This window comes from Salvelinus fontinalis, chromosome 18 (genome assembly GCF_029448725.1).
Source record: "Salvelinus fontinalis isolate EN_2023a chromosome 18, ASM2944872v1, whole genome shotgun sequence".
NCBI lineage: Eukaryota > Metazoa > Chordata > Actinopteri > Salmoniformes > Salmonidae > Salvelinus > Salvelinus fontinalis.
Window position 1 is genome coordinate 11677201 of NC_074682.1, and position 15318 is coordinate 11692518.

The 15318-nt window shown below is 43.6% G+C and overlaps 2 protein-coding genes across 5 annotated transcripts in view; both read right to left on the reverse strand.

The window, feature by feature from the left end:
- The window catches only part of kaznb (kazrin, periplakin interacting protein b), a 158472-nt gene extending 150447 nt beyond the window's left edge, over positions 1 to 8025 (reverse strand). The window contains exon 1 of one of the 4 annotated variants that reach the window (XM_055868160.1): positions 7275 to 8025. In XM_055868160.1, the coding sequence (XP_055724135.1) occupies positions 7275 to 7350 (76 nt within the window). In that variant the 5' untranslated portion in view covers positions 7351 to 8025. The remainder of the gene's footprint in view (positions 1 to 7274) is intronic. The other 3 variants (XM_055868159.1, XM_055868163.1, XM_055868164.1) reach the window with 3 other exon arrangements.
- Positions 8026 to 13123: 5098 nt separating this feature from the next.
- LOC129815858 (PR domain zinc finger protein 2-like) overlaps positions 13124 to 15318 on the reverse strand; it is a 29626-nt gene continuing 27431 nt past the window's right edge. Inside the window, exon 10 of the mRNA XM_055870018.1 lies at positions 13124 to 15222. Within this exon, the coding sequence (XP_055725993.1) occupies positions 15205 to 15222 (18 nt within the window). The 3' untranslated portion in view covers positions 13124 to 15204. The remainder of the gene's footprint in view (positions 15223 to 15318) is intronic.

A 15318-nucleotide genomic window follows, 5' to 3' on the forward strand; every position in this document is an offset into this window, starting at 1 on the left:
TAGTGGAGCAGAAAGGTGACTGGAAGTCCTTCATAGGACATTACAGTAGAGTAAAGGAGCTTTTAGCCAGAGCAGACCCAGATATGGGATTGATTTGAGTGACACGCATTTAACGCATTAAAGGCAATCTCACAACTTTATAGGCCCTTGTGAAATGTGATGGCCCAACCAGCGTTTTTGGCGGCACAAAGTGGGACTAAACATTACCCAAAACGTAAGATGTGTATACAGAATATTTTTTGGGTCACCTCTGGTCCCACATAAAACAATGCTGTCAGAATTAGAGATCTGCGTTACCTTGTAAACACAATAACACTTCAACGTTACAGCCACCCGTACAATGTTGTTGAGGAGCAGAGAACCGCATTGAAAGACAAACCTGGAGAACGGCATGGAAATATAAACCTGTAATTGATACAATTCATTCAATGTTGATAAGCGATGACAAACACACTGCCAAAAACCTACAGGTTACCGTTTTGTGACAACAACAACACTGGATCTGTCATCTAAGAATTCTAACCTGTTGAAAAACATTGAATTAATAACCACAATTTTACAGATTAGCTGATTTATATAATTGCATTAGCTAGATAGATTTGGTTAGGCAGAGTGGGCTTGATAGTGCAAATCAAGTTACAGTACAGTCAGTGTGACTCAATCAACCCTCCATTTACATAAAGTGCAAAAGCACATTTGTGTGTGTGTGAGAGAGAACTTTATCCTATTTAGATAGGATAAGGCCTAGCTCTGCTCTCCTAGATACAGAAGAGTCTCATCAGCAGTACTTCAAAACCCAGCACACATTTAGTAAAGAGGCTTTGAGCCGCCTGCGATCCAACAGTCAGCGGCAGAATATTAATCAGGGCCCTGTCACCCCACCGACAGTAATACGCTACTGAATACCAAACACACTTAATGAGTCCACAGACGCATTCAAACAAAGAGCATTATTTATATGCAAAGAGGAGAGGAACAGAGAGCGAGAGACACACTCTCGTCAACGACAACGAACAATACACCACCGGGCTGGATAAGCTCGTTTATCTTATCAAATCACTCCACGGCCCACAGTGAGCAGAGTTGACTAAATAAATCACCAGATAGTAGATATACTACACTGTATCACACAGCTCATTACACCCCCGCCAAGGAACATGTGTTAGTGAATCATGTTCTCATTATCACAAACAACTCTCTTTCTGTCCCTTATGCCTTAATACTGTGAATCCCAATCAAATGGCTTTTACTGTGCGTCTCCGTTGAATTAACTCATTTCTGAATCAGGACCGGGGCCGTCTCTCTCTCTTCCGGGTTGTGCAAAAAAAATACTTCTGAACTACGACGTTAACTTTCTCTAACTTCAGCGAGAAAGTACTGTTCAGGTCTCTCTCGGACTGCTCTGGCAGTGTTTCATCTGGCAAAGGCCGTTCTCATTACACAACATGCATGTATGTCAGTTTGTATTTATGGCAGAGGGGAGGTATCAAAGGATGTGAGTAAGTTCTCTCTGCAAGACCCCAAGAGAGAGAGAAAGAGAGATATTCAATCTGGAGGCAAGTCAAGGGAAATCATCTGTATTTAGGAACCAGCTGACTCGGAACATTGTTGAATAAGACATCAGCCAAACATGGTTGACATAGAGATGATCTAAAAGTTGCAGAGACCTGTCAACGCATGTGTTAATTTACCTGAAAACGTAATAGATCCAGCTCAAAATAATTCAGCCTTCAGTTTGGGCAATATAAATGTCCTGAATAGTTTCTCAGCCACCTCACTCTAATGCCATGAGGTTAATACTGTGTAAAAATAAATAAATAGAATTCTGTCATGAAAGATTAAAAGACAAATACAAGCAGGCAGCTGGAAGACGCTGGAATGGGTTCAGCCACCACCATTTCCTACTGATATTTTAACTATAGCCTGACCGATAAATTGGTTGACAGATATTATCGGCAGATATTAGCTTTTCGCAGAAATATTTGCATTGGTCAACATTTCACAAATAAAGCGCTGATATTATATACATAGAACAAATAAATACGTCTGCTCATTTGAGGTAATTATTTAACTGTTCAATGATTGCCTGAAGAGGGCGCTCTACGAGCTGCTGATTGAACACCATTCAGGCCTAAGTCACAACGTGAGAGTAGGCATTGTGGTTAATGTAAGTAGCTTGCCACAGCCAACATATTTGAATAAGTAAATAATCAGAAGCACACTTCATCAAGCAAGCACCCCTGACCTCAGCACATTCTCACTTAGTTAACATTAGCTAGCTAGCTAGCCAGAAAGGCAGTTAGCTTAGCATCTAGCCAGCAAGGTACACTACATGGCCAAAAATAGTGGATTTTACTATTTCAGCCACACCCGTTGCTGACAGGTTTATACAATCGAGCACACAGCCACGCAATCTCCATAGACAAACATTGGCAGTAGAATGGCCTCACTGAAGAGCTCAGTGACTTTCAATGTGGCACCTTCATAGGACGCCACCTTTCCAACAAGTCAGTTTGTCAAATTTCTGCCCTGCTAGAGCTGCCCCGGTCAACTGTAAGTACTGTCATTGTGAAGTGGAAACATCTAGGACCAACAATGGCTCAGCTGCGAAGTGGAAGTCCACACAAGTTCACAGAACGGGACCGCCAAGTGCTGAAGCACGTACTGCGTAAAAATTGTCTGTCCTCGGTTGCAACACTCACTACCGAGTTCCAAATTGCCTCTGGAAGCAACGTCAGCACAATAACTGTTCGTCAGGAGCTTCATGAAATGGGTTTCCATGGCCGAGCAGCCGCACACAAGCCTAAGATCACCATGCGCAATGCCAAGCGTCAGCTGGAGTGGTGTAAAGCTCGCCGCCATTGTACTCTGGAGCAGTAGAAACGCGTTCTCTGGAGTGATGAATCACACATCACCATATGGAAGTCCGACAGACAAATCTGAGTTTGGTGGATGCCAGGAAAACGCTATCTGCACGAATGCATAGTGCCAACTGTAAAGTTTGGTGGATGAGGAATAATGGTCTGGGGATGTATTTCATGGTTCGGGCTAGGTCCCTTAGTTCCAGTGAAGGGAAATGTTAATGCTACAGCTTACAATGATATCCTATATGATTCTGTGCTTCCAACTTTGTGGCTACAGTTTGGGGAAGGCCTTTTCCTGTTTCAGCATGACAATTCCCCCGTGCACAAAGCGAGGTACATACGGAAATATTTTTTCATGATCGGTGTGGAAGAACTTGACTGGCCTGCACAGAGCCCTGACCACAACCCCATCGAACACCTTTGGGATGAATTGGAACGCCGACTGCGAGCCAGGCCTAATCGCCCAACATCAGTGCCGGATCTCACTAATGCTTTTGTGGCTGAATGGAAGCAAGTCCCCACAGCAATGTTCCAACATATAGTGGAAAGCCTTCCCAGAAGAGTGGAGACTGTTATAGCAGCAATGGGGGGGACCAACTCCATATTAATGCCCATGATTTTGGAAAGAGATATCCGACGAGCAGGTGTCCACACACTTTTGGCAATTTGTACTACTTATGTGCTAACACTAGACTGGTGCCAAATTGAACACTTGCCATTGATACAAAAATTACACTGTTACTGTCTGGGCATATTATGTTAGCTAGTGGGCTTATTCAGTTAGTTTACCCAAAATATGCCATCTGCAAAAAGCAAGACAGGTGGTGCAGATCTATCATTCAGGCCATGCGCTTGCATTCATGATGAGATAAGTAGCTAACGTTAGCTAGCTAGCTAAATTAGAATGTGTGACTAAAACCAGTGTGTCAAGCATTTGCCTGAATTTTGTTTTGAATAACATACAGTGCCTTTGGAAAGTATTCAGACCACTTAATCTTTTACACATTTTGTTACGTTACAGCCTTATCCCCCAAATAATTACATCGTTTTTTCCCCTCATCAATCAACACACAATACCCCATAATGACAAAGGAAAAACAGGTTTTTAGAAATGTTTGCAAAAAATAAAAAACAAATATCACATTTAGTATTCAGACCCTTTACTCAGTACTTTGTTGAAGTACCTTTGGCAGTGATTGCAGAATTTAATCTTCTTGGGTATGACACTACAAGCATGGCACACCTGTATTTGGGGAGTTTCTCCCATTCTTCTCTGCAGATTCTCACAAGCTCTGTCAGGTTGGATGGGGAGCATCGTTGCACAGCTATTTTCAGGTCTCTCCAGAGATGTTCGATCGGGTTCAAGTCCGGGCTCTGGGTGGGCCACTCAAGGACAATCAGAGACTTGTCCCAAAGCCACTCCTGCATTGTCTTGGCTGTGTGCAAAGGGTCATTGTCCTGTTGGAAGGTGAACATTCACCCCAGTCTGATGTCCTGAGCGCTCTGGAGCAGGTTTTCATCAAGGATCTCTTTATACATTGTTCCATGTATCTTTCCCTCGATCCTGACTAGTCTCCTAGTCCCTGCCGCTGAAAAAATATTGCCACATCATCATCCTGCCACCACCATGCTTCACCGTAGGGCCAGGTGATGAGCGGTACCAGGTTTCCTCCAGACATGATGCTGCCACCACCATGCTTCACCGTAGGGCCAGGTGATGAGCGGTGCCAGGTTTCCTCCAGACATGATGCTACCACCACCATGCTTCACCGTAGGGCCAGGTGATGAGCGGTGCCAGGTTTCCTCCAGACATGATGCTTGGCATTCAGGCCAAAGAGTTCAATCTTGGTTTCATCAGACCAGAGAATCTTGATTCTCATGGTCTGAGAGTCCTTTAGGTACCTTTTGGCAAACTCCAAGCAGGCTGTGATGTGGCTTTTACTGAGAAGTGGCTTCCATCTGGCCACTCTGACATAAAGGCCTGATTGGTGGAGTGCTGCAGAGATGGTTGTCCTTCTGGAATGTTCTCCCATCTCCACAGAGGAATTCTAGAGGTCACACTCTGTCAGAGTGACCATCGAGTTCTTGGTCACCTCCCTGACCAAGGCCCTTCTCCCCTGATTGCTCAGTTTGGCCGGGCAGCCAGCTCTAGGAAGAGCCTTGACGGTTCTAAACTTCTTCCATTTAAGGATGATGGAGGCCAATGTGTTCTTGGGGACCTTCAAAGCTGCAGAAATGTTTTGGTACCGTTCCCCAGATCTGTGCCCCGACACAATTCTGTCTCGGAGCTCTACATACAATTCCTTTGACCTCATGGCTTGGTTTTTTCTCTGACATGCACTGTCAACTGTGGGACCTTATATAGACAGGTGTGTGCCTTTCCAAATCATGTCCAATCAATTGAATTTACCACAGGTGGACTCCAATCAAGTTGTAGAAATATTTCAAGAATCATCAATGGAAACAGGATGCACCTGAGCTCAATTGAATCTCACAGCAAAGGGTTTGAAAACTATCTGTAATACATTTGCAAAGAAAATCTAAAAACCTGTTTTCACTTTGTCATTATGGGTATTGTGTGTAGACTGATGAAGATTTTATTTTATTTAATCCATTTTAGAATAAGGCTGTAACATAACAGAATTTTGAAAAAGTGGTCTGAATACTTCGAATGCTCTGTACCTAAGGTAAACTAAAAAGTGTTGTATTTACTACATATTCTGAACAAGAATATAAACGGAACATGCAACAATTTCAAAGATTTTACTGAGTTACAGTTCATATGAGGAAATCAGTCAATTTAAATAAATTCATTAGGCCCTAATCTATGGATTTCACATGACTGGGAATACAGATATACATATGTTGATCACAGATACTGTACCTTTAAAAAAAAGTAGGGGCGTGAATCAGAAAACCAGTCAATATCTGGTGTGACCACCATTTGCCTCATGCAGCACGACACATGTCCTTCGCATAGAGTTGATCAGGCTTTTGATTGTGGCCTGTGGAATGTTGTCCCATTCCTTTTCAATGGCTGTGCAAAGATGCTGGATATTGGCGGGAACTGGAACACTCTGTCGTACACGTCAATCCAGTGCATCCCAAGCATGCTCAACGGGTGGCATGTCTGCTAAGTATGCAGGCCATGGAAGAACTGGGACATTTTCAGCTTCCAGGAATTATGTACAGATCCTTGCAAAATGGGAGCACGCAGATGAGCATCCCTGAGACGGTTTCTGACAGAAATTCTTCAGTTTGCAAACCCACAGTTTCATCAGCTGTCTGGGTGGCAGGTCTCAGACAATCCCGCAGGTGAAGAAGCCAGATGTGGAGGTTCTGGGCTGGCGAAGGTTACACGTTGTCTGCGGTTGTGAAGCCGGTTGGACGTACTGCCGAATCTCTAAAACGACGTTAAGGCAGCTTATGGTAGAGAAATGAACATTAAATTCCCTGGCAACAACTCTGGTTGACATTCCTGCAATCAGCATGCCAATTTGATTATATTGGCAAAGGTGAAATGCTCACTAACAGGGATGTAAACAAATTTGTGCCCAAAATTTTTGAGAAATAAGCTTTTTGTGTGTATGGAACATTTCGGGGATCTTTTATTTCAGCTCATGAAATCACCATTTAGAGTATCTGTTAATCCTTTGGGGCACAATTAGTGTAAAAAAGGTCTGTTTTTCATTCCTCCGCTAAAAAAAACGATATATCGGCAGATACATCAGTAATCGGTGACTTCCGCCTCCCTAAAATCGGTATCGGACCCAAAAATCCCATATCAGTGGGCTCCAATTTTAACTTGTGAAACAAGGGGAGCAATATAAATGTATTTTTTACAGTCGTGAAAATAAAAAAGTGGTGTGTGTCCGTATTTTGACGAGTGTCTTGGGTGACAACACTGCTGTGAGATGACACTGCTATAATATAATGAACCCCCTCCTCCACATACTGTACCAACACTTGACATGTATCAGCCGTACTAGTGTTTCACTCAGCCCTGCTATTGTTTCAACTCAACACAGCAACAGAGGCATTAACCATGAGTACCCAACTACTACTACAAACTGCACAGTTCCTCATGGGCACAAAAACAAAACATCCTGCAACCTAAAGCCCCTGGGTGCAGACCACTGCATTTCCCCTTAATATCAACCTACAGTACATAGAAACACCAATTTACTCCAGAGAGACTAGAGCAACAGTAATCCCATCTCAGCCTCCCTCTATCTGAAACAGTCTCTCCAAGCACCAGCTGAATTAAGATGGTAGTGAAAGCCAGGAGATCCGTTCAAATTGACGAGCAGAGCAGGCTTGTTAATGACCTGATCTGGGAGTGATCTCCAGGCAGCCGATGGGGGATAAAACACTGACATGTTTAACAAAGGCGTATGTTTGGTTACTCACTAGCCTGCATGAGCTGTCCCTGATGTCCAAACACCTGGGAGAAGGTGGCAGGGCTGCAGGTGAGGGTGTCCTCCATGGTTGTCCCACTGGCCAACGCTGTGCACACGAGGGGGATGAAGGTCAGAAACACTGCGTCACGTCGAGGCAGAGAGAGAGGGGAGAGAAAGAGAAGCAAAAAGAGGAGAAAGAAAAAAGAAAGAAAGAAAGAGATAGAGGCTTGTTGAGGGCTTCCAAAGTCCAGAGCGTGAGCTGTCCTGGAGTCTGGAGAGAGCGAGTTGACTGCCCTCCACTGGACCAGTCCTGCTGCCAGTACTGCTGCCGCCAAAGAGAGAAACAGTCCACCGCTCACACCGACACGGGCAGAGCTTCTCACTGCACAGATAGAGAGGGGGGTGTGCCTGCCTGCGTGAGTGTGTGTGTGTGTGTGAGCGCTTGCGTGGTAGAGTTCTGAACGTGCCTGAGTGTGTGCGTGCCTGTGAGTGTGTGTGTTAAGAGTGAGAGAGTGCCGGAGTGTTGGAGGAAGCAGCAGAGAGAGCCCTGAGTGCAGCTGTTCCAGTAGTGCTGTGATCTTGCTCTGTCTGTGCAAGGTTGACAGCAGGTTCTGTAGCTGAAGGCAGAGAGCAGAGCAGACACAGGCTGGATTCTCCAGCAGGTGAAAGTCACCCCTCCCTCTCTCTCTTCCTACCTGCGAGTTGGCAGTAGGCAGGAGCCTTGTACTCTGGGCATGGGTGGTGGGAAGACGATTGTTGTTCTCTGATCTGTTGAACATGCCCCCTTTCTCCCCTCCCTTTGCCTTCCCTCCGTTCCTCAACCCTCCCCTCTCTATAGCCCTCATTTGCTGTGCTTCAGCAATAACATCTCTCTCCCTCCCTCCCTCCCTCCCATGCAAACCCCCTCTATCCATCTTAGAGCCGGAGCTGCTGCTGGGAAACGGATTTCTGCAACCCCAGCTCTTCATTTCTCCCTGGTGCTGGAAAACAGGATGAGGGAGAAAGAGGTTGCATACAAGTATGAATTCTATATTTGTCACCTAAGGCTTCACCTTCAAAAAGCAAAACCGAAAACACTGAATATGAACTGAAAACGAGCAAGTAGCTTACTTGAAACCATTATTAATGTATTATACTATGTTACATATAGTATGTACAGAAACTGCTCTGCTGTTGTATTTGACTAATTGCATTTAATGAGATGAGTGCCAATGCTTATACGCATCTGAAAACACATTAATGTCCACCTGTTGAAATGAAGGGAATATCCAATTTCATTGAGAGAATATTACCTCAGATCCTGAGGCACCTTGAAGCGTACAGTGCTCATTATTTATGTAGGTGTTGGCATGGAAACCGCCACCCTCAGACAAATGATGACACTATCATTCCTATACAATAATTGAATTATTGCACCGAAACCATATTCCTCTCAGTGAGTCCACCTCTCTTTCTCCGTTCTGTTCAGGTCCTGAGCCTTCTGCAGGATGTCAGCCAGCTCCTCCGACAGGCTATTTCCCTGTTAGCAAAACTTTCCTAGGAAGCCCATTGTCACTGAGCCCTCTCACACACTGAGGGGACCTGGTCATAGAACTCACATCCTGCTTTTTTAATAAAAATAAATAAAAATAAGGAAACGTTAGAGCAGGACACTCCAACAGTGGGAGATCAGCGCTCGGTTGGCTAGCTAAAGCAGGTGGCCTGCAGGTAAAAAGATCTGGCCTTCAACGTTAGCTCGTCAAGTGAATAATTAGCCATAGGCATACACATGCTTTTACCATCTTCAGGTGAATATTCAGCCAATCTAAGACGTTCAAGTAGGTGAACAGTTCACCTCAGTGTAGGTAACTGAAAAGTACCCTTATCTCACAAACACACATGCAGATGGACAGCGGAAAATAGATCCTATAGGGCCAGATATGAACTGAGTCTCTGGTACAGGCTCAGCTGTTGCATGACATGAGCAATGACAACAGACACAGAGAAGATGGATCCTCACTGAAATCTCTGCCTAACTCAGAGTGACGCCCGCTGGAATTCATTATTCATTCCCTCTCGAACTTCGTTGGCTTTAATGCCATTCTCTTTGAACAGGAAGTCAGGACTGGGAAAGCTTTTTTTAGGACACAGAAGGCTGTGTGCTGTGATGTGTGAGCAGCAGCAGTCATGCCCCTCCCACAGAGCTCACTGACACTTTCTATAGAGAAGACAGACTACTATATTCCTCAGGGTTTAGGAGCCGCAGAGTGTTTGGAACAACGGAGGTTACAGAGCAATGAGGCTTACAGCGCCGCAGAAACTGCACCCCTTTAGGACTAGGATAGGTTCCTGTCTAAATTCACAAACGATAAATACTGTGGTCGTATGGTTGTGTACGTCTTACGGTTATGCTGAATTTGCGTGGTACTTTATATCTGCAGCATTAGTACAATGTGTCCATGCACTTTATAAATCTGCCAGCTTTCCTCTGTATCATAGTTTATTTAGTGCTCTCTGCCAGCCTGGTACAGAGCTGCATGGGATTGCATTTTTATGAATCCTGAGGCCCCGTACACAGCAATCAGGAGTGCAATGATATTTCATTCTGACAGCTGGGGCATGGCACAGCGCTCCTCTCCACACACACGCGCTGCAGAGCACCCATAAACAACAACACCGACCCACGAGGGAACCATAAACCAAACCGCCATGGCACCAGGGGAAAGATAAACACGTCGCACCATCCCACTGAATAAAGACCCTCTCAAATCAAATTCACACGTGACATTCAATTCGTCTATCAACCGTATAGCTCCACACACCTTTCTAGTGAAACAAATTCATTACAGAAGTTCTAGTCCTGAAGACATTCCAATTCTCCTGCGACTAGTACGGTTTAATGTTGCCGTTGCAGCTCGTCTAGTGTGTGGGCTTGATCAATCAAAAATCTAATAAAATCTAAGGCCATTAACGCGTGTGAGAGAGTGTGACGGATGGGGCTTGGACAAAACTAATTTCAGCACAGATGCACGCAGGCCAGAACCTGACTCTAAGCGTATTCATGGCAACGCAGCATCAATGTGATGGAGATGCACAGCATTCCATCCAGTAAGCTACCCTGCTTTACTTGCCAGTAAAAGACAGATGTTTTATTTCACTGTGAACGACACTTACTTTGTCCATGGTATGATACAGATCTGAAAAGAAAGGGAAAGACTGACTAGAATGTTCTCTAACAATAATGGTACCAATAATATTGCTATTCTTAATATTTCAATCAAACAGAGGAAGGGTGTAGTAGAAACTCACGTAGTGGCATAACATATATGAGCCATGTGGACTACAGCGAGTTTCGTCTTTCTGATGACTGACAGCAGCAATAATGAAAAAGACAGGTAGGATTGAGGAAGTGGCTCGAGAATCCCCCGCATGTCCAACATCAGCACCAAAAGTTTACACCTCTAAATATAGGTCTTGAGGGTTCGTGTCAGATGAATGCACTCCATCACTGATAAAATGACTACTCTGAAGTTTAGATTGCATGCTGTAAAAACCTGAAAACAAAGCTCACAATTAGCATTTTGGAACATGACAAAAACATACAGCAATGTACAATTGGTATCTGGAGGACAGGTTGTTAATATTGTGTCATTTAATGGCAGATGGTAAACATTTATATGTTACTTTAAAGCTTTTAATCTAGTACTCAAATCTATTATTAACTCTCTGACCTCAGTTTGTATTGATGTCTAACCTGTGTTGCCGTTTTAGCACCAGACGTCTCAAGGTCACAGTGTCCTGGCCATCACCCTGATTTTCAGACAAAGTCATTTCCTGGTCAAGCTGCACTGAAACAATACAGCTCCTGGAAAAAAAGATAGCGATTCCACTGTCAGAATAAATCTGATGCAATTTGTATGCAGTGCTCATAACTTTCAAGTAGAGAATTCACAGCGATTCTTCAGCAGTTCGCATACTGATAGGTGACTCAGGACTCATTTGCACACAGGTCATTGTTGTTCATGAGGCTGACTGAAAAGTGTAAAGGCTCTATTGCCTGTCCCAGAACAGGCCTTCCACAAGGTATCACCCACGCAGAGGAACGAGGCGAGGGCTGTAGGCATGAGATGACTCACATGTCAAATTTACTGACAAGTGTGCTACACTCAAAATAGACTCAAATCACAGGAGCTACCAAGCCAGCCATGGTCCTCGGACAGTCTACATATACTTAGGGAAAAGTAATAACTTTTGATACGCCTTGATTACAGTATCTATCTAAACTATTTAAAAGAGAGCATTCCAATTAGGCGCAACTTGCCAATGCCAAGATAGGCCTAGCTTCATCAGCCACCCTGAATATTACATGATGTACTCTGTCAAGGGTAGACTAAGGAATAAATAAACAGAGCATTTGGCATTCTGACCACAAGCCGATTCCAGCAGCAATGCCTCAGGTAATATTCTGGCTCGACAGCAAACAAATAATGACCGACTACAGCTTTAGCATTACAGCAAAACAGTTCATCTAGAGGGGGCTGATCACGATTCAGACAACTTTTGTTCTTTAATGAAGAAATTAATATATATTCTTTGACATGTCGAGAAGACAACGCAGGATAAAGGATTGGCCCACCTGCTTGTCATATTGCAGGTCATGTATTTAGATCAGATGAAAGACCAAAGTCAGTCATGCTCTAAGGACACATTCTCCTTGGGATGACCGCTTCCCATCTTACTGAAGTAGCGTCATCAATCCACTTGTCATACCGCAGTCTTACCTCGACACAAACACATTCAAAAAGTATTCAGACCCCTTCCCTTTTTCCACATTTTGTTACGTTACAACCTTATTCTAAAGTGGATTAAACGTTGTTGTTTTTTAAATGCCCCTCAGTCTAAACACAATACACCATAATGACAATGCGAAAACAGGTTTCTACAAAATGTTATCCTTCTATATAAGGTTCCACAGTTGACAGTGCACGTCAGAGCAAGAACCAAGCCATGAGGTCAAAGGAATTGGCTGTAGAGCTCCAAGACCGGATTGTGTCAAGGCACAGATCTGGGGAAGGGTACCAAAACATTTCTGCAGCATTGAAAGTCCCCAAGAAAGCAGTGGCCTCCATCGTTCTTAAATGGAAGAAGTTTGGAACCACCAAGACTCTTCCTAGAGCTGCCGCCCATCCAAACTGAGCAATCCGGGGAGCAGGGCCTTAGTCAGGGAGGTGACCAAGAACCCGATGGTCACTCTGACAGAGCTCCAGTGGCCAGACGGAAGCCACTCCTTAGTAAAAGGCACATGACAGCCCGCTTGGAGTTTGACAAGTCACCTAAAGGACTCTCAGATCATGAAAAACATAATTCGCTGCCAAGTTTGTAGCGTCACACCCAAGAACACTCGAGGCTGTAATCGCTGCCAAAGCTGCTTCAACAAAGTACTGAGTAAAGGGTCTGACTACTTATGTAAACATGACAGAGTTTGACATTTTTTATAAATTAGCAAACATTTCTAAAAACCTGTTTTTTCTTTGTCATTATGGGGGTATCGTGTGTAGATTGATAAGAACAAAACATTTTATACATTTTGGAATAAGTCTAACGTAACAAAATGGGGAAAAAGTCAAGGGGTCTGAATACTTTCTGAAGGCACTGTATAAGCAGTGTATCAGTGTTTATAAAATAGATTACATTTCAGTCAGACGGTCCATAATTACTGTTCGACATATCACTATGCCTCCCAAATAGGCCTAAATACTCACCACCATATGCCAAGATTAGCAAATCTCTGGCTCAAAACAGATGCCCGAAAGTACGATGACTAAAGTTAAAAAGGACATAACCAAAACATATTAAATCATACATGGCAGCACACAGACGGCAAATTGAAAAAAGGCTTTAATATATCAATTAGAACAATATGTTTTACATAATGAGGCCAACAGGGATATGTCTTTGTTCATTCATCCTCAAACATATATTAGAAGATTCTCCATTCATTTCACTCCGAAGAGAATTATTAGGAATACCGATGCAGGAAGGCAACGGAAATATCATAAATTAGCTTTATAATATATATATATATATATATGGTTCAATTACATTTTTTTTTCAAACATGCTACAAGCACTTGAGTCATATCCCTCTCCTCTACCTCAGCTGTAAAAGGCAGATGGTCCAGAAGGAGCAACAGTGGGGTGAGCATTGTAAACAGGGACATGAGAATTCCTCTATATAACACATCATGGGATAGATAGGGACTAATCATAATCAAAATATTTTATAACATGTAATAGGCCTACATATAGATGACATTGAAGAAGATACACAACCTCCCAGCCACCCTTGACTACAGAAATAACCAGCAATCAAATGACCTTACTGCGGCATGTTTGCAGCTGCAAGGAACATAACTGAAGCAACTTTTCAAGGCCATCCTTATTACTGGAACACAGTGGCTTCTGCTCTCCCCTTCTACAGCCATGATTCCAATTCTCAAACCTTTTTGAAATATTTCCAAACATCATCACGGCGGATTTTTTGGGGGGGCAATCCTCCGCACACGATCACCGCCGCTACATATTTCAGATTAATGCATTTGATTACATCATACAGATGAAATCAAGTCTGGGGAACTATTCAAAATTGCTCAATCTACAGGGAGTCTTAAACGAGGGCAATATTCCAACGACTAGATTTCACTGACTTTGAGGCAACCCAGTTCTCAGTCATATGTAATAGAGATCTCCACATTCCATTCTTCACATTTGAACCCAAATCATTCAAGGATTCATACCGATCAAATCAAAACAGTTTGGCAGATGTTTTTTTAAAGTGCTTTCAGACAAGACTACTTATAACTATGTATGACACATCAATAAAAATGTGAGCCTCTGAGAAATCCACAATGTCAATAAACTGGATAAGTGGCAGTGTTTCTTGCCCCCCCTGCACATTTTCAATGTGGAAGGCATGTGTCATCTTCCCCCATCCCTTTCCCAGGGAACTAACTGTCAGAGGTGTACGGCTGCATTGTTCTGGTTGCGGCAGGTTGCCCTGCTGGTACTCCTCTGATAAGCAACATAAGGAAAACATGCCGGAGAGCAAACAGACATCGCAACTTTGAGATCAAGGGGACAACGGTTGTCAGCCCACACATAAGGTGCAAGCCTACCCATACGCACATTTGAACGCATACACACACACACCCCGTTTCTGACAACCCATTTCTACAGTTGAAAACAGTTCCGTTTTATCTTGGCTGATTTCTATTTTCGTCAGGAAGCCAACGAAGAGATATTCTACAATGCATTCTCAACGGAGCACTGCGTGAAATCAAACATACATATTCATTTGCAAATCATTTGTATGAATTAGAGTAGGTGCAGGACATGGAGACAGACACGCAGACAAGGGACAGGTCTCTGTCAGCTGGATTCAGCACATGCGTTAAGAGATGGGAGGATTCAACAACAACCACCGAACAATGGAAACATGAAAACGGAGCAAAAAGAAACACCTGACCAGTTTTGTGAACGGATATAAATGATTGCCATTTGCAATATCAGCTTTTAACCGTTACGGAACCCCAACATCAATGTTACGAGTCAAGTTATGACTTACAATATATATTATATTTATTCATTGTCATTAATAGTCTGTTTAATCCTTTCTTTTTTTTGTGTTTAGAAATGTGCACCCTGTCCCAGGCTCATTTCACAGAGAGTGATGTAGAGAGCGGCGCCCCTCCCTCTGTTCAGCCAACACAGCATGTGATGTGACGGGAGTAGAGAGCAGAGTTCATGTTGTCCTGTAATGGAATCAGCCCACCTCCAGATCCTCCTGTCTGTCTGTCAGATCATCGGGAAGGCCAGAGTTTCTCACCAGAGGAGAGTCAGCAGAGCGACATCCTCCTAGCCAGGGACTTCTTAATCCTCAGAATCCACATTTCTCTACCTGGCTCATTTCAGCAAGTACTCCTGGAAGACAAGAGACAACATGTATCAGCTACAGAGATACGTCTTCTCTACCTTGAAGTGCAACACAGAACCTGATTAATAGAACCACGTTGTGTT